General features: G+C 48.4%; 2 protein-coding genes and 1 long non-coding RNA gene across 11 annotated transcripts; 1 reads left to right on the top strand and 2 right to left on the bottom strand.

Annotated features, from left to right (window-relative positions):
• Positions 1–15: 15 nt before the first annotated feature.
• On the bottom strand, positions 16–17,306 carry CASP2 (caspase 2). Of its 5 annotated transcripts, XM_073810027.1 has the most exons (12): positions 17,140–17,277; positions 15,679–16,536; positions 13,769–13,919; positions 13,276–13,464; positions 13,058–13,139; positions 12,371–12,465; positions 11,921–12,097; positions 6,186–6,314; positions 5,946–6,036; positions 2,841–2,990; positions 2,591–2,700; positions 16–2,430 (listed from the first exon to the last, which is right to left on the bottom strand). In XM_073810027.1, exons 3-12 carry the CDS (start codon positions 13,898–13,900, stop codon positions 2,299–2,301), a joined length of 1,287 nt encoding a protein of 428 aa, XP_073666128.1. In that variant the 5' UTR covers positions 13,901–13,919; positions 15,679–16,536; positions 17,140–17,277; the 3' UTR covers positions 16–2,298. The 5 variants fall into 5 exon arrangements, with proteins under 5 accessions (XP_073666128.1, XP_019789420.2, XP_004314997.2 ...); XM_019933861.3 differs by lacking the exon at positions 15,679–16,536 and having other exon boundaries at positions 17,140–17,306; XM_004314949.4 differs by lacking the exon at positions 15,679–16,536 and having other exon boundaries at positions 13,297–13,464; positions 17,140–17,306.
• A 271-nt stretch (positions 17,307–17,577) lies between these two features.
• Positions 17,578–21,843, bottom strand: TMEM139 (transmembrane protein 139). Of its 5 annotated transcripts, none has more exons than XM_073810028.1 (3): positions 20,872–21,554; positions 19,399–19,648; positions 17,578–19,181 (listed from the first exon to the last, which is right to left on the bottom strand). In XM_073810028.1, the coding sequence occupies exons 2-3, from the start codon at positions 19,629–19,631 to the stop codon at positions 18,788–18,790; spliced, it is 627 nt and encodes a 208-aa protein (XP_073666129.1). In that variant the 5' UTR covers positions 19,632–19,648; positions 20,872–21,554; the 3' UTR covers positions 17,578–18,787. The 5 variants fall into 5 exon arrangements, 3 of the variants coding, with proteins under 3 accessions (XP_073666129.1, XP_019789425.2, XP_004315000.3); XM_019933866.3 differs by lacking the exon at positions 20,872–21,554 and adding an exon at positions 20,617–20,801; XM_004314952.4 differs by lacking the exon at positions 20,872–21,554 and having other exon boundaries at positions 19,399–20,118.
• On the top strand, positions 19,691–20,622 carry LOC141279589 (uncharacterized). Its single transcript, XR_012334131.1, has 3 exons — positions 19,691–19,716; positions 19,997–20,045; positions 20,184–20,622. It is a non-coding gene; the product is annotated as an uncharacterized lncRNA (long non-coding RNA).
• Positions 21,844–22,415: the final 572 nt, after the last annotated feature.

The following is a 22,415-nucleotide window of genomic DNA, read 5'->3' as shown; positions in this document are numbered from 1 at the left end:
GACGTCAGGCGCACATCGGTAATAAACATGAGCGTTTATTTGGCACCAGATGGCAATACAAAATCCTGGCAGTGGGAGGAGGAAAGGTTCTGTCACCCAAACACTTCCATACGATACCGAGCCCAGGGCAGGACCTGGCACCAAGTCTCCGACGCCCTGCAGAACAAGTATTCACCGAGCACCTGAACCACGAGAGGCTGAGCAGTGTGCCCAGAACCACACGAGGTGTGGAAAAGGTTGTCCTACGTGCGACTTCTGTCTTCAGGAGCTAATAATACGAGTGGAGGAAACAAAACATGTGGGAAAATACAGAGTACAAGTACTAAACTGGGTATTTTGCCAAAAGGGAAATTTTGTCAAAAAGTAGGAGTCTAGCTAGGGTCGCTTCCTTCCTTCCGCAAACATTTATTGAAGATCCAAGACATGTCAGGCACTGGGTACATGTTAGTGAACAAAAGAGACAAGGTTTCTGCTCTCATGGAGCTTAAAGTGGAGACGGGAATGAACAAGTGAAGCACGCTAATTGATGATTACGCACTGTGATAAGTGCAATAAGGGGGATTAAACAGGACACAGTAATAAAGAAACATGATTCTTAGAGACAGAATGGCCTGGGAAGGCCTCCACAACAAGGTGGCATTTAAGCTCAGACTTGAAGGATAAAGAAAGAAGCCACCAGAGACAAGAGTGGACTCAGTGGACCCAGGAGTGTCTGATGGCCTTGGGCAGGAAAGGCCTCAGAATGTCTGAGAAACTGAGGACAGCAGTGGGTTACGGGGAAATCAGCACTTAGTGAGGCCCTGCAGGCCAAGGTAAAGAGTCTGGATTTTATTTGAGGTGTGATAGGAAACCAGAGGATTCCAAGCAGGGGAGTAACAGCATCAGATTTATACTTAAAAACCCAAACCAATGGGCTTCCCTGGTGGCGCAGTGGTTGAGAGTCCGCCTGCCGATGCGGGGGACACGGGTTCGTGCCCCGGTCCGGGAAGATCCCACATGCCGCGGAGTGGCTGGGCCCGTGAGCCATGGCTGCTGAGCCTGCGCGTCCGGAGCCTGTGCTCCACAACGGGAGAGGCCACAGCAGTGAGAGGCCCACATACCGCAAAAAAAAAAAAAAAGAATAGGGAAGTTTCATAAAAGCACAGATAAAGATGGCTTCTAGGGTGAACAAATAACATATACAGCAGTGGTCTCCCTGAAATGGAAAGTCATAACAGGAAGGGGAAATTGGCCACATAAAATCAAGAAGGGATTTAATACTGAAGCAGAAAGAGGGAACAAGGTACTACATCACATCCTTGAGCAGCCAAATGATCCAATTAAGCAGTATTTTAGACAGAGCTGGTGGCAGCAGTAAACAGGATGAGACGAAGGTGAAGAGGGGAGAAACAGGAAGCAGGGAGATAACTAGGAAGCTTTTATAGAGGGGACACTTCATAGGAAGAAAAACGAGGATAAGGTGACAGATTACAGAGTATGAACAAGCGTACCACTCTTATCTGCCTCTGCTGACACTCCCTGCAGGGCTCATTTCAGGTACAAAGCTCGGAGAAAGGACAACCAATTAAAAGATCTTTGAAACTTCCGTGGGCAAAGATCAACAGGCAACAGATACAAGGCATCCAAACCCTAACCTCTGCTGAACGCTGGATTCCCTGAGCCCCAAGGAGCCAAGAGTGGAGTTGAGAAGACAGTCCTTCCGGGGGGTGACATTCTGGAACCGAAGGGAATGAATGCACAGGTACGGGCCCACCCACAGCAGCAGAGAGTGACTCCTGTCCTGCTTGGCCTTTTGAAACCAAATGAAAAAGGTCTATGTTAAACCAGGACACCTTCCAAACTCACTCTGAGACAAATGGGGCTGGGATGTGACAGAAAAGATGGGAGATGACCTCTGAGACATCTCAACTAAAGTAATAAAAGCAATCACCAAACGCTTCCTACAAGAGCCCTGGGGGCAGAAACTGAACACGAACATGGAGGAAACCCACATGCCCTCTCCCCACCCATCGAGACACTATGTTCGTAACATCACTTGCCAGGTCCCTCAACTGAGGCCAAACGCTCCAGGCAACAAGTCCAGCCGGAGCTGGTTCCACAGGGAGAGAGCCTCCCATGGGAGTAGCCGGCCTGTAGTCCCAGGTCAAAGATGGAGACGATGGGCGTGTGAAATGAGCCTGGGATATTCCCAATCCCTGAGGGGGAGGGACAGAAACCGTGCGTCCTGGAGACAGGAGGCTCTATCACACCTCCCGTGGTCCAGCGGCCTCCACGTGGCCCAGGTGATGGGAGGTGGCATCACGTGGGAGGGTGTCCCGGGAAGAGATAGAGGTGGCGGCACAGAGTGCTACAGTACTCGGACATCTCCTTGCATCGGTGGAACTCCGTGCCCGGGGCGTAGCCTTCACGCTCCTTGATGAGCGCGTTCACCTGCAAAGGCAGAAACCCAGGGCCCATGGTTTGAGAATCAGGTGTTTCCATGATCCCAGAAGAGGAAGGGTAGGGAGACTGTGAAAAACAGGGCAAGGGCGGAGGAAGGTAGAACAGCGTGGGGACGTAGAAGGTTCCTGGCACCACTGAGCCGACTTACCTCCACGAGCATGTCGGCCACATGCTTGTCACAGGCCCTCTCACAGAACACCTGAGTGAGGGCCTCCACGTACCAGGAGCCCCGCTTGGTGTTGCGCATGGCAGCGGTCCCTGCAACCAGGACAGCAGTGAGCACACAGGGAAGGTCCCGGGCACCCTCACACAGCTGGACGGACCTCGCCGACACCCGCTCCCTCCGCAGTCAGAGAGAGACACCACCTTTGGGATCTCTCCTTTGGGACTCACGATACCTCTGAGGCAGGCGTAGCCACAAATCATGTCCGAGCGAGTGGGCAGTCGCATCTTCAGCCCCTCCTCTTTACTGGCATCGCTCTCCTCGCACTCGAGGGATCGCTCATGGTTCTTCCCGTCTTGCTGGTCGACCCCACGATCCGTCTCATCTGTACAAAGGCAGACAGAGTGGACAGAGATGTTATTTCCTCTCTTGGGCCTGTCACAGGCAAGCCCGAGTTCCCTGCAACCTTGACTGGGAAGAACCATTTCCAGCTGTTGCCTCCAACCTGTGGCTGATGAATTAAAAAACAAACAAACAAACAAACGAACACCATTACTCCCATTCCTCCGCCAGAGTACACCGATCACACAGAGGGCGCCCATGACAGGCCGGACACCACGCCCAAGCACACGCACATACACACAGTCCGAGCTCTGTCCACGCCGTGTAAGACAGGGCAAGTGCTGAATCAAATACTCCTCGTAAACAGAGTGAAAAGCCATCTGTGTCCATGATTCACTTGTTCAATTGTCAATATTCCTGGAAGTCAAAGTGCTCCTTATTGCAATACACAATAAAATATTGATATATTTCGTTTTATTATGTAAAAAAAACCAAGAAACCAAAAATATGATTACTACATTTATGCCATATGAAAACTACAACCTCAAATCTATCAATAAACAAATTATAAAACTAAGCATGATCAGCTGTTTTCAGGGTGTTCTGGGTATTTTTAAATCATTTATTGTTTATTAATTTCATAAGCCAAGTTGTAGCTGGCGTGCAAAATTTGAGAAATTTAAAGAAACTTAAAATTGGGATAATTTGACTATTTTCTCCTACACAATGTAAAAAGAACACTATTATTCAATATTAGCAGTAGATTCTCAACATACCCTGAGCACATGTCCAACCTCCTGACCTAGGCCTTATCTACCCCAAGACATGTTCTCTTTCTGATGCTGTTGTCGTGGGGGTGGTAGGAGAGACACAGGACACACGGCTGTCACGCCGAAGGTGAAGGAGTAAGTATGCTTTCTTATACCTCCCTCTCCATAGGACCCCCAAGACAGCCTGAAACGGGAGTGAGGCTTGAAGGTCTGTGCAGAAAATGACCAAGGTTCACTGATCCAATAAAAATGTACTGAGCAACTTCCATATGCCAGGCACTGTTTTTGTTTGAGGCCCTAGGGATATAGTGAAAAGTCCCTGCCCTTCTGGAGCTTACACTCCAGTTTAGGAGCCAGTCATCCGGGGTGGGGCGGTCCTTCTAACAGGCATCAATTATGTTAACTGAATAGAGCGGAAGACAGTTGAGCTCAGGCTTTCAAAGGAAGAGCTGGCTACTGGTCATGCCTTGAAGGATTTAATTGTAGAGAGAAGATTCACGTTAGCCCAGAAGAGCGCAATTCTCCCCTATCCAGGTCTAGTATTTGTATATAATCTCTGAACACAGGAGGAGAAAATGATCATGAACATGTTTATTTCCTTTTACTTTGCTAGTGACACCTCCTAAAGGAAATCGGCCAAGCTGAATGTGTCCCTCAAGAGAAAGGAGCCTCCTCCCTTGTCTTTGTGTCTCAGATCTGTTAATCAATAAATGTTTTTTTCACAGTATCCCCATATATGTTTTTTATATCATTGCTACGCTTTTTAGGCAGATTAATTTCCATCCATTCGTTCAATATTTATGAAGTGCTACTACATATCAGGTAGTGCTCTGAGACTGGGGATACAGCAGGTGCATAAAAAAGCAAGCTCCTGCCTGCACATACTCTTTTCTTAGCACTTTTCCCTGCCATGGTAATCGTCCTGAAAAAAAAATTTATCGCATTATTTCTTACTTAAGCTCCCAATAGCTCTGTACTATTATCTGTCAAAGTCCGAAGTCCAAAATCTGAGCTGTAGCTAAAGGTCTATGATCACGTGGTCAGCCACATCCCACTACATATGACTGATGCAGACGCGCAGTTTTTAAATTAGATTCGGGCATACCTCTGGCTCAGCACACCCTTTCTTTGGCGGGGGGAAGGGGATATCTTTTTAATCTTGGTATGCGTGTCATTGCATTCCCCCCTTTTCCCTGAAAGGATCTATCTGTTACTCCACACCCATGTAAAAAATGTATTATGTGAATGCTTGGACAAAGTGACCTTTAAATCAAACTACAACCCCTTAGGGGCACGGATCATGTCCTAACAGTCAGAGCTGGTACTTTCTGCGGATCTCCTATGGGCCAGGTACTGTGCTAAGTAAGTCCTTCATACGAACCATTTCACTTAAGCATCACAACAGCCTGACCTTATGAAGTAGGTCTGACGATTATCTACATTTTATACTGAGGAAACTCAGGTGCAGGGACATCGAGCAACTTCTCTAACCTGACATAACTAGTCAGTGGTAGAGGCAGAATTGGACTCCACATTTAGAGCTTTTAGTTATTACTGTTTTCCTCCAAGATGAGAGGCAGGCCTCCATGTCTTCTGAGCCTAGTCGGGGAGTCCTGGCTCTTCAAGGGGTAAAAGAGACTGCGTGCAAGAAAGAAGAGGGGCGGCAGCAGCTCACGGAAGAGCACGAGCCAGAGGCTGACACGGGGCTTCTGCGCTGCTTTCCTGTGTGACACGTGAGTGACACAGAGAAGGGAGGAGACGAGAACGCAGTGTAGCTGAGACGAGAAGTAAAAGGAGAAGGTGGAAAGGGGGAGGAGAGGTGGAGAAAAAAAAGAGGAAGAGCATAAAGTGAGAGGGCTAGGAAGCAGAGACAGCCGGAAAATCCTTAACTGGAATAAGTAACCAAAAAAGTGCATCAGCGTTAATAAGCACAGAAAGAAGGAAGCGTCCTCAGGAAAGAAGGCGAAGACACTGGCAGAGAGCGTCTGGCAGGACAGGATGTGGCAGGTGCACAGGGCTGACCAACCTGAGAGCCAGGGGCTGCCCAAGTCCCAGCACACCCCATGCATTGGGAGACACTTACAGAGCAAGAGAGGCGGTGGCAGCAGTGAACAGAAGGAGGTGCCCAAGGGATCCGATAGCACCTGAGAGGAGCAAACAGGAAAGTGAGAGCTGGTGGGAGGCTGCCCAGGAGCCACACCCAGGTGCTGGTCTGCCAGGGCACTCACCTCCACGGCAGGCCTGGATGAAGAACATTTTCGGTTTGTTCTGTAGGCTCGGGCAGTTGGCATTGTCAAACAGCCGGAAAACCTCTTGTAGCTGCCAGAAACAAACAAGGGAGAAGGGAGGTTGGTGGTCAGTGGGACCTCCTGAGTCCTACACGCAACAGCAGCCGTCACTGGAGAGAGGGGCAGGCGGGAGGTGAAGCGGCCCAGCTTGCAGAGCTGCGGCCACGGGACGGCACGCACCTGAAGCAGCATGCCGTCCACGCCATAGACACCGCCCTCCATGCCGTGGGAGAGGAGCGCCACTATGCAGGAGTCCATGACACGGTGAGCGGGTAGCTGGGCAAAGTCCCGGAGCTTCTCTTGCATTTCCTAGAAGAAAGACACCTTTCAGCGTTGTTCACTAGTCAGCACCAATGTAAGCTTTTCTTCAGTGTCTGAAACCCTAAGCTATTAGAAGGTACAGTGTGTTCCCTACATTCCTGTGGTCGATGGTAAGTGAAGTCAGAGATGCACCAGAAAACTGCATGACTTCAGACAAAATTCTGAATATAATTTTACAATTCACAGGCTCACTGAGGTATGTTAAGAACTCCTGGATTAAAGCAAGTTATTAATGAAGGAGCTAGCTAACTTTATCCATTCTCCAATCATCAACCCGATCCTTCTTCAGAGCATATGCCCTTGTATATAAATGGCACAAGGGGGACCGCCAGGTAAACTGTAACAGCTACAAGAACTGCTGTGTGACAGAGGGCTCACAGGATCGTGAGAGTAGAGAACAGCAGTACTCCTTTGCTGTTGTCTGTCCGAGAATTTAAGTTCCCGGAGACAGTGATGATGTCTGTATAAAACGCTTTGTCCATGGAAGAACACACTCTATGGAGGATTCTGTACAGGGTCATGACTACATATATGGGCCAAGGGATCAGAGAGACCTCAGCTGGATCCCTAGGTTCATAAATTAGAACAAGTTATTTAGCCCCTCAAAGCTCTAGTACCCATTTTGTAAGACAATTAAGCGTACATTTCCTCCAAGTTTGTACAGATTAAATGAGATATGGCACAGAAAGGACTTATCACTGTGTCTGGCACATACTGCAAAGATCTGCCATTGCAATGTACTTGTCTAATGAAGGGTAACAATATTATTTTTTCAAAGAAACCGTGTAGTCTAACTTAAGAATCTTTTTGATCTTGCACTAGACTGACATATATGAATAACACTCTAACTGAAGCATTATACCTAACAGTACAATAATATGATACCAACTTTTAAACCTATGTCTCCCTCTACAACTCTAGATGTCTGGATTGTCTCTGAGATGAGCAGAGAGAAAACAGGCTCATTTTACTATGAACTTGATCAAAATATAATGAAGAATATGCTATCTAGGCAGAACAGTTACAGTACACATATATCTAACAGTCCATACACAGCCCCCAGTAAAACACACACTTGTGTAATACATTGCGGTGGTTCTCCAAGTGCGGCCCCTAAAACAGCAGCATCAGCGTCACAGGGGAACCTGTAAGAACTGCAGAGTCTTGGCCCCCAGCAAACTGTTTTCACAAGCCCTCCAGGTAATTCTGATGTGCTAACGTTTGAGAACTGCTTATCTGTTTGGAATAGTTCTGTTTGCACATAATTGAGACTTAATAAGAGACTTGAAAGTCTGCAGTTTCACTGGGAATGGAGAAACTGGCTGTGCTGAAAGAGCATGTGTATTTTCTGAGCAAACAGAACCCAACCATAATACTGGAGATCTTAAGGTAATAAAAGATATCCAAAATTCATTCATTTTAAGAATATATCATCTCAAGAGCCTACTGCCCCTCTGGAGTTGACTGTAACAGAATTTAACGTGTAATAGGTGAAGTTCATTTTGCTCCAAGGAGGGAATATACAGGTTAGGCACTCAGGAGCATTTTGCACTTAAGTGAGATTACTAGGTCAGTAAATAGAAGACAACAAAGCCCGAAGTTAAGAACACATGGGCTTTGTAACTGAATTTAATAAGATTAAACCATTCAATCAATGGGGGTTAGTCATTTGGGGAAATTTTTCCGAAAGTAGCGTAGCTTAAAATAGGATCTCTAGATCTATTTCTGATAAAATTACAGAACTTCTATAAATAGCAGGGCTCTTAACACTTCCAAGTGTTTTTGGCTGGGGGACACAGAAGAAAAGAATAACCTGTGAACTCCCTGAAATGATACCCCAAATTTTACTGGCAGCTGTATTTTCCAGAGATGACCCACAGCTTGCCCCTATACCCTCAAATCCGTCTGTGACCAAATGCAAGTTACAAACCAATACCACGACATGGTGAAAGGAAACCTGCCACTTTAAAGTGTATCTCATTTCCTAATATACAATAAACTGTAATTCTAGAACTAGTAAAACTCATGAGGTAGTGCAAGAAGAAAAGACTCTGATGATGAACAGAAGCACTGAACACCTACATGAGCGGTGAGGATAATAGCGTGCTCTCCAGCACTGTCAGGCGAAATGGTTCTCTGAGACTACACTGTCTCCAATTTTTCAATGGAATTATCTCTAAAGCAAAAAGGAATAATATGGGGAGAAAAAGAGGATCTAAATTTTCTTGGTTCTGTCTCTTTGCTCACCAAATAATTATATAAAAGACTTGAGGGACTTCCCCTGAGGTCCAGTGGTTAAGACTCAACGCTTCCACTGCAGGGAGCACAGGTTCAATCCCTGGTCGGGGAACTAAGATCCTGCATGCCTTGTGGCATGGCCAAAAAGTTTAAAAAAAAAAAAAAAGAATTGAGCCCCTTGAGATGTTCTATCAGAAAAATAGTATCCTGTACAGATGCCTAGCGCACCAAATTATCACACCCACTGTCACTACCTGGTTTTAACTGCATCTGAAAGTTCGATTGGCCACTGTCAGAAACTGGTCCTGCAATGTCCTCCTCCTGCTTCTGAATCTCCAGAGCTGAGGACTAGCGTACATGGAGGGTGATATCCCGAAGGTTCAGTCCTAGCCCTTTTGCTTTTTCTCAAGGATCATGATCTCTCATTACTTGAAGTCTTTTTCCTATACAAGTAGTCCCCAAATTTACATCTTTGGCCCTGACTTCCTCTGAGGCCCTCAATTCCTTACGTTCTCCATCTTCTTCCATAGGTAGTTATTTAATCACAAAGCACTGACAGTACAATCATGCCATTATACTATTTTTCACATATATTCTTTTCCTTTTGGTCCACTATCCCGTCCAGGCCCCCACCATCTCATACTGGCATTATGATATTAACTCCAAACTGTATTCCCTGCCACTGGTCTCTACCTCATTCATTACTGTCATATTAATCTTCCTGAATCATCACTGTGAATGCGTTACCTTTCTATTCAAAAACCACTAACGATGTGCTAATGTCAACACAAGGAAGTCCAATTCCTTTGGGAAGACATTCAAGGCCCTGTGCATTCTGGTCCCTTTTTCCCCAATCTTGTTGTTGGAACTCCTGTGCCCTAGACATTTGGTTCACCCACAAGGTCCCTAACACACACATTTCTAATCTGTATGCTGTTCTCCTTGTGTAGGACCCCTTCACTCCTCCTCTCTTGCCTCAGTAGCTTCCATCCTTCACGGGCAGCTTAAGTCTCACATCCTCCACTTATCCTTCTGACCACATCTACCCAGGTGATGGTTTCTTCCTCTTAACTACTGTAGAAGACACTGTCTCTAGTCTTTTGTTGTCCTTAGGAAATAAGGGGATGTGCCTCTTTTTTTTTTTTTTAAACTGATGTCAAGACTCCCTCATCTAAATGAGGTCCCTTGAACTCAAGGTCCACATTAAAAAAAATCTCTGGCAGCTAACATAGTTGCCCCCTGTTATAAGGTGCTCAAAATTGAACTCCACTGCGATTCAAGTTATAGAACAACGTAACCAGAGAATCAGAATCCGACAGGTCCTGGAATCTGCATCAGGGAATGGCATTTGTGAAGTGGGCCCGTAGGCCCATCCAAGCTACTGTCTCTAAGATAAGAATCAGTAGTACACAGCTGACCTGCTGCTTAGTGATGCATCTTTAACTATCAAGCACATAAAATCCCTTATCAACTGCATAAAATTTGGAAAACCGTGACATAATAAATTCCTAGTAAAAAAAATGACTAGACCAAAAGCTGTAAAGAAATGTAAATCGCATTCATTTTGTTAAGTGACCTTCTAATAGGATTCCCTCTGTAAGAATTACAGCTGTTGTCCCACGTTTATTCCCTTCATGCCCAGCAGATCTCTCAGGAAAGCATATAACCTACGTGAATACTTGATGTAGAAAGGAGCTGTTCCAGCCATGGCTTTGAAGCAAGGGTGGGTTTACTTCTTTGCCTGAGCTATTATTGGGAAGCTGGTAATAGCATGTAAAGAACAACATTCAGGTCCCTACCAATGAATCTGGCCTTATCCCAAATTTAGCAAATACACAATTATTCTCACAGAAGCAAGACAGCTGAGAAATAGAAATGAAGACCACAGACAATGCTGACCACCCTACCTCAACAGACCAAAGAGAATCTTCTAGAAACCTTAATTTTACCATGGATATTCCCAAAGGCAAGTTTAGGAAAGCACTATTATTCTGAATCAAAATAAAGAATTAGTATTAATTTACCAATGGACTATTTTCAATTTCAAAACAGAACTACCTAAAGGTAACAAAGTCAGTGGTACAGCCCGGTAACTGAGGCTGAAGGGGACTAACTCCTAACAAGAATGCTTAGGACCTGCAGGAACCTAGCTCAGAAGTAATCTACGCTAAGCTCTGTCTTGTGGCCACACAACTGATGAGAATAGGTTATGTTAGGGACTTCCCTGGTGGCGTAGTGGTTAAGAATCCGCCTGCCAATGCAGGGGACATGGGTTTGAGCCCTGGTCTGGGAAGACCCCACGTGCCGCGGAGCAACTAAGCCCGTGAGCCACAACTACCGAATCCCGCGCACCTAGAGCCCGTGCTCTGCAGCAAGAGAAGCCACCGCAATGAGAAGCCCACGCACCGCAACGAAGAGTAGCTCCCGCTCGCTGCAACTAGAGAAAGCCCGCGCGCAGCAACAAAGACCCAACACAGCCCAAAGAAAAAAACAGAATAGGTTAATTCATGAAATGACCACAAAACAGTATTTACAAGGACAATTCTAGCAAACTTTCATTTGTAAGAATTTTATCTGCCAACGTAATCTTGAGAACTGGACTCCTAGGCAGCAACGTCAACCAAGAAGTCACTGTCCTGTGTAACCCTGACTTATAAATATCTTTTCTTAGTTGGTTGGGTGCATATCAGTATCTCACCTCCTGAGGGACTGGGAATCAAGTTGCTGAGCATGTAAAAGTGAGAACCCGACCCTGGACTATTCTTACTCAGGGAGCGCACAGCCACCCTGAGAAGTCAACACCCAGGCAGCTGGCTGGCCTGAATCCTTTCTCTCTTTTCTTTTGTTTTCTTTTTATTATTTATTTTTTGGCTGTGTTGGGTCGTCGTTGCTGCGCATGGGGTTTCTCTAGTTGCGGCGAGCGGGGGCTACTCTTCGTTGCGGTATGCGGGCTTCTCATTGCAGTGGCTTCTCTTGTTGCGGAGCATGGGCTCTAGGCACAGAGGCTTCAGTAGTTGTGGCAGGCGGGCTCAGTAGTTGTGGCTCGTGGGCTCTAGAGCACAGGCTCAGTAGCTGTGGCGCATGGGCTCAGTTGCTCCACTGCATGTGGGATGTCCCCTGCACTGGCAGGCGGATTCTCAACCATTGTGCCACCAGGGAAGCCCTTTTTTTTTTTTTTTTTTTTAAAAAAAAAACTAGATTGCAAGATGGGCGGCAGAACACAGCAAGTAAAAGGTAGGGAGAGAACATAACTCTAGTAAGGCACAACCCAGCAGGCAGAGGAGCATGGACGTTTCTGGCCCCCAAGTGTTGTCCCGTTCTCTAATGCACACGTCAGCATGTCCTGCCTCGGGTACCTGTGCAGTCTGGTCAAGAAGAACATGAACTTTGTAGCCCAAGAGCTTGAAGAGGGTGACTAGAGTGCTGTGGTCCACATCCCCTCCAGAGCGGAATTCCAAGTCTTTCTCGCCAGTGAAGTGCACGTTGCTCAGCACCAGTGCCAGGCCACGAGGCCGAGACTGCAACCTATAGGCCTGGGGAGGGGAGGCCGATTAGACCGTGAGCTTCTTGAGGACAGAAACTATGCCTCCCCCACTAGACGAGGCATTTCAAGAAAACACAGACATCACGTTCTTCTTCTTAATCCCACCAGGTCAAGTATAGAAATACCCACAAAACACAATCAGCAATTATTTTCTGACTAATAAAGGCAGGAAAGAAATGTATATACACAAACTAAGTTCAGATGCCCAGGAAGGGTATCTCATTTCCCAACGCTTTTCCTCTTGCCATTTTGCAAGACTTACCAGCTGGTAGTGTGCTTGATAAAACTCAGGAGTGCAAGACTTCACCTGAAGGCTGGGAGGCCCATCTCCATGGTCTAGGGAGTGTTCCACTGTATCTGCAGCATAGAGAGCAGAAAAGCTAGCACACAACCTACACAGCAATCCTAGTGCTTCACTGTAACTTCAGGCACCCTTTTCGTAATTACTGGTCTGGCTCACGTCCCTTGTCTGTAAGCTCTATGGGGGCAGAGACCCTGTTTGCTTTTGTTCACCACTGGATCCTCTGCACTTAGCCTGCGTATAGTAGTAGGTGCTCAACTCAGTAAATGACTGAATGGGGTATATGATAAAACCCTTGTTCTAATCACTAGAATACTCAGTCAGCAGGGTAGAGGCCCATGATGTAGTCTTTCCTCATCGTAAAATAACTAAGCTTTACAGAGGAGATAGGCCAATTATGTGCAGGAACTTCCTACCTGCACAAGTTGCTCCAAGGGCCGATCACCATTAAAAAACCATCTATGACGGAAGAAGAAAAACAGGCCCAACCCAGAGCCCATCTGAACTGTCCTGCTGGTCCCTAACAAATTCACTGAGGAAACCGTTCCAATATGAACAAAAATAGGTTTCACACTGGGGCAAAGTCAGATGCCAGTCAAGGAAGCGGAAGTCGATCTGCGGGACCCATTTTACGCCATCAGTTCTCACCTGGGGACAGGCGGCGCTGCTTGCGGGGGGGGCAGGACTCACACACCGGGAAAGGGAGACGCAAGTGGTAGTCGCAGCGCAACTGTAAGAAAGCAGGACCCCCCGTACCAGGCCTTAGGGAGCTGGTCCAGCCCAAATAATACAGAAATCTAGTCCCGTTCCCCACTTCACCAGTCTCAAAAATGCCCTTCCTACCAAACCAACCCTTCCTAACATACCACGTGTCTAGGGCTCCATACCGGTGGGGGTATGTGCTGAAGACCAGCCAGGGTTGTGAGCAACAGGTCCTCCAGGTGACCCTGCTTGGTCTCCCTCAGGGCCACACAGAAGGCATCAAAAGCCTGGGGGCCCCTCTTGGGCAGCAAGTTGAGGAGTTCCACATTCTGGCTGAAACTGCACACCCTGGCCTACGATACAAGAATAAAACATGACATCACATTTACTTATCCAGCTGTAATTCTGTTTCTCCAGATGAGCTTCCTAGTAACAGCATCATCCATCTCAAGAACTCCTTTTACAGAAAAATATGTACGTGGGAAGCCCTTCCCCCACTATTCTTGAATTATATGTCTTTTCTGTTAAATGCTCTAGGGTAGAAGAGCATTTTCATTTCCTTAGTAAAGCACTACATTTTTTCACACTTTACTATGCTCTGTTCCTCTTCCTACCGCTAATATATTCACTTGGCTTTTCTCTTTTGCCTTCAGATACCTGAATGTGCTCCCTCATTTCCAAGGTGATAATGTCCTTCTCCAGGAGATGTTCTAACAGTTCGCTCAGCAACAGCTGTTTGGCCAGCACCACTCGGTTCTTTTTGAGAGCTTCCTGATGGTCAGGATGCATGCCATACACTCCCAGTATCCTACAGATAAAAGACAGAAAAGCTGTCAAGTACAAGATCTGGCAGAGAAGTGGAACAGAAGAGGTGTGGGTAGGAGAAATATAAAGAACAGGACTTACGATAACTAAAATGAGACATATTTTATTGAATGTGCTTAAAATCATAGAAGTGTTAAGCAGTAACACACTGATCATAAGGAAATGATATACAATCCTTTATGGAGGATGTTCAACTGAGACCATCTTCTGAGATGAATGGTCTGACGAGGGGAAATATCTATCGTGACAAAAATAATACACACACGAGTAGACATACTCACAAGAAGGAACATTCCTCCATCTGACCGACCAATTTTCATTAAGGAGTATTCCAGAAAACATTTCACACTACTTATCTAAGCTGCTGACAGTGATATGAGTCTAAAATAATCCTTTTTATATATATATATAAATTTATTTTATTTATCTATTTAGTTTTGGCTGTGTTGGGTCTTCGTTGCTGCGTGCGGGCTTTCTCTAGTTGCGGTGAGCGGGGGTTACTCTTTGCTGCAGTGTGCGGGCTTCTCATTGCGGTGGCTTCTCTCGTTGTGGAGCACGGGCTCTAGGGGCTTCATTAGTTGTGGCATGCGGGCTTCATTAGTTGTGGCTCGCGGGCTCTAGAGCACAGGCTCAGTAGTTGTGGTACACGGGCTTAGCTGTTCCGCGGCATGTGGGATCTTCCCAGACCAGGGCTCGAACCCATGTCCCCTACACTGGCAGGCGGATTCTCAACCACTGCGCCACCAGGGAAACCCCACAACTATGGTTTTTAAAACGGTAAGTTCCTGTGACAAAATAACACTAGAAATGACCAGGATCCTATAAGAACCGAAAGTAAAAAATCTGACGGAAAGTCACAGTAGATAAATGCCAATGATGAAAACAATCAACATAACCTGAAATCACTCAAAGAGTTAAAGCATGTAAAGGCGAAATTATTTTGGGAATTTAGTTTACGAGGGATGTCTTCATTTCAAGGATTCCTTAGTTTTGCTATGCATTTGGAAAGAGTTCAGCTTCTGTTGATGAACTCAAAGAATCCCATGTCCAGGTGAGAGGGAGACACAAGAGGGAGGAGATATGGGGATATATGTATACGTATAGCTGATTCACTTTGTTATAAAGCAGAAACTAACACACTATTGTAAAGCAATTATACTCCAATAAAGATGTTATAAAGAAAATAAAAGAATCCCATTTCCAGTGTGTAACATCTATGTGCCTAATTTATATAAATCCAGGGTGTGCCAGCCTGCTTAGTCACAGTTTCCAAGTACATGACAACAGTAAAGACCTGATGGCAGTGAGAAAGGAATATGGTACCAGCTTCAGATTATAACTTAAAAAACCTATTTTAAAATGCATTCCGGGGGTTCCCCTGGTGGTGCAGTAGTTAAGAATCCGCCTGCCAATGCAGGGGACACGGGTTCGAGCCCCGGTCTGGGAAGATCCCACATGCCGCGGAGCAACTAAGTCCCTGCACCACAACTACTGAGCCCGTGCTCTAGAGCCTGCGAGACACAACTACTGAGCCCATGTGCCACAACCACTGAAGCCCGCACGCCTAGAGCCCGTGCTCCGCAAAGAGAAGCCATGGCGAGAAGCCCGTGCACCGAAACGATGAGTAGACCCCGCTCGCTGCAACTAGAGAAAGCCTGCATAGCAACAAAGACCCAACGCAGCCAAAAATAAATAAATTAATTAATTAAAACAAAAACAAAAAGAATCACCTTGGAACATACCAAAGCAGTTAACAATGACAACGTGTATGAACTCTGGTAAAAATAAGTGTTGGGCTTCCCTGGTGGCGCAGTGGTTGAGAGTCCACCTGCCGAGGCGGGGGACACAGGTTCGTGCCCCGGTCTGGGAAGATCCCACATGCCGCGGAGCGGCTGGGCCCGTGAGCCATGGCCGCTGAGCCTGCGCGTCCGGAGCCTGTGCTCTGCAGCGGGAGAGGCCACAACAGTGAGAGGCCCACGTACCGCAAAAAAAAAAAAAAAAAAAAAGTGTTAATAGTTCAATCGCAAAATAACATCGTAGCTGGATTCTGGGTATTTCCTCAGGATACACACCAATGGTGGGGTGGGTTTACTCGACTTTTTCCCCTTAATTTACCAGTAGCATTTTCTCCTTAAAACTTTCTCCTCCCTTGGTTTCCATGACACCATTCTCTCCAGTTTCCCTCTCTGCTTACTAGGTCCCCGTTTCCTTCACAGGACCTTTGGCCTGCCCTTAAATGTTGACATTCCGTTAGGAAGCCCCCTCAAAAAGCCTCTCCCTACTCAGTATCATCCACACAATTCACTAATCGACTCCCCGTTCTTAACTCTAAGTTGTAGACTTGAATTTTCAATCAATAACTTATTAGGTTTAATCTGAAGCAGTATCCATTCTACACACACCTGCTCCTTGCAGGATTCCATACTACGGGGAGTCTCAAAGGTGGACTTTCCAAAAGTAACCACAATCACCTAGAACTTTAGAACACATCGGGAAAGGGGGGAGCGGGTGGAGGAAAGGACACAAAGACGATTCTTAAGTCTTGATTCTGTGTCCTTCTGCAGGTTCTGGTTCCAAAGTCCTCAATTCATCACCTGGGTCTGGACCGGGAGGCATTAAAATATGTTATCCTGGGCGATGTCTGCCATGATACGATTTAACTGGGGCAGAGGCTGAGACACTCGGAGCCTCGGGAACTTCCTTGTCTCAGAGTACACCCAAACCCCAAAATCTGTGTTGACTGCTGTGAAAATCTGGTCATTACACCCAACGCAATACGGATCATGATATATTCAATCCGAAACAAATGCACATCAGGCAGAATTCCGAGATCTGCAGGTCTCATCGGTGTTTATGAGTACAGAGTTTAGTTCCTCAAAAGGGAACCGAGGAAAAGAAAGAATCAAGAATCTTTTAAGAGAAACCGAGATTTGACAGGACTGGAAAGAGCTCGCCTGGTTCAGAGCCTCCGGGATTGGAAGAATGGAGGCTGGGGAATCTTTGCTCGAGAGGGACGAGGCCCAGAAGAGATTCGCCCGCCCGCGCTCCCCTCGGGGGCTCAGCCGGCCTCCCACCCTTGGCTGGAAGCTTGGACACCGCGGCTTCCAGGGGCTCCGAGGGGAGGGGCGCCAGGGCCATACGCCTGAAACCCGCGTCTCCCTCCCTGGGTCCCATTACGGACCCCTGGGACCCTCCCCACTCACCTGCGCCCCCTATCAGCGGTCACCAGCCCCTTTTGCTGGAGGGCGGACCGGGGGCCTGCGCTCGGCGCCGCCATTTCCCGCTTTTCCCGGGCTGTGCGCGCACCGCCCACAACCCAAACAAACCGCGAGCCCTCTGGTCCACCGCATCCCTCCCACGTCCGCCGGCGCGCAAAGCGCCTGCGCGCTGCTATCCCAGCTCCGCCCCCACGCGAGGCCGGCCGCGCCGTCGCCGGAGCGCGCGCAGGCGCAGAACCCACGCGGCGGACTCGCTGTCCAATGGGATGAGCGAGCGCGCTCGGCGGAAGGGGAAGCGAGGAGCCGCCCCGCCCTACTTGGCCATCCGATTGGTCGTCGGTTCCCGCGGAAATCACAGCTCCCTCCCCGGAACCGCCCACCTCTCCTCACCCGCCTGTTGCAAGAACTGTATGGAGATGGGTGTGGCCGGGCTTTTCACTTTATTAAAGTTAACTGTTGGGACCAGGGTAAGGAGGACAAGGACAGAACTAGAAGGCGCTAGACAGATACCCGCGCAAAGAATGAGCGTGGGTCAGCGATGGTTGGCTCAAACCTGCATCACAGGCACAGCACATGATTAGAGAAGCTGGTGTTCTGTTTGGATCTGAGGAAGCAGGGCAGGGGGTCCTCGGGTAAAACCCAGCGGGGTCAGGCGCAGGGGTGAGGCTGAAGCTATTGCAGACAGTGCAAGTGTTTCCAGTGCTTCATAATAGATGATGCAAGAGGGATCCTTAGATGCTCCACCACCCCTCGCAAAGGACCTCGGGTTTTCTCTTTTCTGACCGTCATATCCACCCATCCTCAGAATCAGATGTCCCTACCCCTGGGGCAGTTTACTCCACTGCTTCTAGATAGGATGGGATCCTGCACTGGGGACTGCTGTCTAGCCCCCCGGGGCAGGAATTTCCCATCTGGAACAGGGGCCATCACAGTTTTGATCAGCTCTGCTCCCCTAGGAGGCTGGGCACACTCCTGGTCCCACTCAGCACTCCCTGTCTGCAGACACAGCTGGTCCCCCATTCTGTCTACACGAAGTCTTCTACCCCTCACCAGCCATTGACCAAGACAGAAATTGACAGATGTGTGCATGAACTGGCTTCTGTTGCCTTGTATTGAAAACACAAGGGCTATGGGATCAGAAGAGCAGAATTTAAGACATTTGTGTGTTATTTATTAGCAGTGTGCCCCTGTGCAAATTATCAATTTTTTCTGACCCTTAAGATCCTCGTTTTTCAAATGAGGACAATAATACCTCATTTTTGTGATCTAATAGAGGCAAAGCACCTGGAACAGAAGCAACAGAGCTGTCACTCAGATATTGTTTCTTTTCTTCCTTCACTAGATTCTCTGGAATCTCCTCATCTCACCCTCAGTCTAACTCTGGAAATACCAGGTATGGGGTAGGTCACTGAATATTGCCTGAAGACTCAAATTGTGCCGCCTACATCCCTGGAATGTGCCACTGTAAAACTGGGAAGGGCTCACCATAGCCTCACTCCCCTCTGGGTTAAAGTCATCATTTGTGACATCCAGGTGGAGACGCAGTTCCTGACACATAACAGGCACTGGGAAGCATTGTTCGAATGAATGAGTGGGTCTGGTGCAGAAAGACGACATATCCTGGGAAAGTCCTTTAGGGGGGTGTCCAGTTGTTTCCATAGAAAACATCATCATCGAGGTGACCAAAGCTGACATCGTAGGCAGGGGGTGGAGTAAGAGGTTCCAATTTGGGGGGCGCCCACAAGCTCTGCAGATCAGGAACAGTGGACGCAACTCGTGGTCCCCGAAGCCGCAGGCTGACTGGAGGTCTTCCAGGGCTTCCTGAGATCACAGACCCCTCTGAGCCCACTCGCCTGTCCAGTCTGGCTCTCCTGGGCTCCTCTGGATGGCTAGGCTGTCTCACCTCAAGTTCTGGGGGGATTACAACACTGGTGTAGGAGGGTGGTTGATCCGCCCCTGGGGGGTGGCACTGTGATTCCAACACTGTGGCCTCTTCGTAGGTTGGCACCTCAAAGGCTTCATTGTCCCTGAAGGGGGCGGGGGAGAAATAAGGTCATTAGTAGCTTCCTGAAAGAAGCCTTTTTTCCCTTTTCTATCTTCTACCAGCAAAAGACCCCTCCACTAGCCCCTGACCCTGATACCAGTGACAGGGGGAAAGCAGAGGCTGTCCACCTAAAGTCTAGAGGGACACGGGGAGAATGGGTCCACATGTAATCCTCCAATCCTGCCCACCCCTTAACTCACCGTGCATTGCTTGAGGCCCCTGGGCTCTCGGTCTGCACTGATCGAGACCCCCATTCCAAAACACAGGCCAGGAGGCAGGCCAACAAAAAGAAGCCACCCAAGGTGAGAAAGAAATAAGCAACAGGGGCGATGTCCGGCCGTATCCCCAGCAAAGCCAGCCCCAGGAGGAAGGAGGTGCAACACAGGAAGAGAAGCGGCTTCTCCAGAGTCCCCCAGAATTGGCTTGGCACCATGGCCCCTCCCCAGGCTCCTGCAAAAAGACACACAGCTGTTGTGTCTAAACTAGCAATTGGCATCACCGCTAGGTTAGATTTCAAAGTAAGCATATCAGACACCTTTGTTTGGGTTTGCTTCTTCTATCTCAAATCAAATAAAGGGCCCAAAGAAGTGATCTGCAGGGTCCCCTTCAGCTCTGGGATTCTCTCTAGGATCACACTGTTGTCCCAGGGTATCAGTATGTGTGGAATAGCCAGGAACCAGCCCGGAAGTTCTGACTCCCAGCCCTCATGTGAGTTTACTATGTCAGAGCCCTACGTTCCTTACTTTTAACTTCTTCCCTATGGTCTCCCTTCCGTCTCTGTATTTCTACCCATTCCAGGATCCAGTCCTAGTGGGGCCTCAGGACTAACGGCATCTCTGGAATCCAGGTGATAGGCGGGCCTCGCCCTTTATTATTGCTTGCAACGAACGTCCACCCCCCACCTGCCCAGTCTGAGTCCCTCAGTCTGACCTTGTAGGGCGCCACTTACCCTGTTTGACCCCGTCTTCCCATTTGCTCCCGTCAGCCCCACGCTCCAGTTGGAGGGAGAAAGTGCACATAGACACAACAAAGCCACAGGACACAACTACCTGAGAATCTTACAGACAGAGGTCTAAGGCGATAGAGGTCTAGGGCAATGGACAGAGGCCCAGATGATTCTTGACCTCTCCGTGCCCCATGGCTGTCACGGTCCCCCGCTCTCTACCGGCCCTCACTCGGTAAACTCGGATTTCAAGTTTCCTGCCTGGAGTTATTAGCACAGGGGCTGGGAGGCTGGTGGGGAGAAGCCTTTTCATTCCCCTGCAACACAACAGCAGCACCTAGGCAGCCACTACCCCCAGCCAGCCTGTCAGGAGTTCCCTGAGCTCTGCAGAGGAAGGAGTCACCGATTCTACAAAGGGGCCAGACCGCCTCCTTACATGCCAGCCCCAAAGCCACAACCCTCCTGCCCCTCTTACCAGCGTTAGGAGTTCCTCCCTCACCTGTCTCACCAGACTGCAAGGTAGGTAGGTTGTAGGGGGGGTTTGGGAGGAGGAGATGGGGTGGCACCCACTGGTTCCACCCACTTTTCTGCCCCAATCCTGCGCGAGATTCCTCCTCCCCCTTTCTGCTGAAGGCTGAACTCCTACTACTGCCCCACCTTGATTTTTCTGCCTCTTATTTACTCCACCCATCCCCTACAGCGCCCTAAAGAGAGTCCTCCCCAAACTCACCCCCAGTGATGTTTGTACTTCAGACCAGAGTGAAATTCACATTTCTTCTCCCTTCTTCTCAATGCGCTTGGTATTCTGAGCAGTTTGCATTATATTTAGGTAATACGTTTTGTGCCTGGGAGCAGAGGCCACGGTTTATTTGATCTCTGCGGATCACGCAGTGCTTTGCACACCGTAAGCACTACCGTGGACGTGGAATGATGTGTCCTACTTCTGCTGCCAAAGTACCATTTCTGTAAGTTCCTTGTTTTCTGCAGACCTGTAAGACGTGTTGTGTATGCTTCTTGGCCCAGTTAACTCTTGATTCCTCACAGGCCACCTCCGAGGTGACGCCTGCTGCAGAGACTGTCTCCACTGCGTCTGCACGGCGTTCCTTCCTCCCCTGCCCACACCTTTTCCTGCTATATAGTGACGTTCTGTTTACATACCTTCCTTCTGAAACTGAGCAGGACCCTGAGGAGCCCTCCTGGGTACAAAAGCCTTTCTGGGTCCCCTGTTTCTTGTTGGTAGGAAAAAGCCTTTAGCCTCCGAGACTTTCCCTGAGTTTCAAAGGGCAGATTTAAAGAGTTTCTAATTACGGAAGGAAGGCAATGTAGACACCGTGGAGGAACAGTCAGGAAACAATAGTTCTGCGATAAAGCCAAGTCCCGGTTCCTCCTCAAGGGATATAGTGACATCATACCCTTGAGTTCTTCTACCGGAGCTAAGGCCTCCTCCCAGGTGGAGGATGGTAACTTCAGGCTGTGCACGGAATTCCTGGAGCACCGCCCTGTTACCTTACCACCAACCAATCAGAGGAAGGTCGCACACCTCACAGCCCTCACCTCATATTTTGCCTTTGAAAACCCTTCCCCCAAACCATCGGGGAGTTCAGGTCTTTTGAGCAAGTGCTGCTCTTTCTTCTTGCACAGCCCTGGCAATAACTTTTCTCTGCCCCAAACGCTGACGTTTGGGCTTCTTGGGCCTCACTGTGGAGCCGACAAGCGAACCTGTGTTGGGCAACACTTCTGTTGTGAGCTTCTCAAGATGAGTGATCAGTGTCAACCATCCTGAATCTTTGAAGCTAACACAGTTCCTGACACGTGGTAGGTGCTCACTGAACACAGCTGAGTGCTCTCATTGGAAGGCTCCCGTTCCACCTGGGCTCACCAAACACTGGAGATCTGGAACCCACTCTTTTCAGTTATAGATCTAGTAGTAAGTCTGGGTGAGGCAGGTGCTGGAGGCGTACTTTGTTCTTGAGACGGGGCTGGACTCTGTGCCTTCATAATGTTACTAGTGGACAAACCGAAGGGGTAGCAGTCCTGGGGTACAGCCAGGGCTACTGCAGCGGAGGATGTGTGGAGTTGGGGGGGTGCGGAAGAGAGAGGAGGAGAACAGAAATGACATGGATGAGAGTGAGTGTGCCTGGGGTTGTGTGTGTAAGTAGTGGTGGGGTGTCAGTGTCGATTCTCTGCCCCAGACAGACAACGGAGAGGGAGGTGATCGACGTAACAGGAAGGCTATGATAGTCTAAATGAGCCGTGTCTCTCTCGGAAGTGGGA

The sequence above is a fragment of the Tursiops truncatus genome, chromosome 9, assembly GCF_011762595.2.
Source record: "Tursiops truncatus isolate mTurTru1 chromosome 9, mTurTru1.mat.Y, whole genome shotgun sequence".
Taxonomy (NCBI): Eukaryota; Metazoa; Chordata; class Mammalia; order Artiodactyla; family Delphinidae; genus Tursiops; species Tursiops truncatus.
The sequence above is the reverse complement of the archived record's forward strand: the minus strand, read 5'-3'. Positions and strand labels throughout refer to the sequence as shown.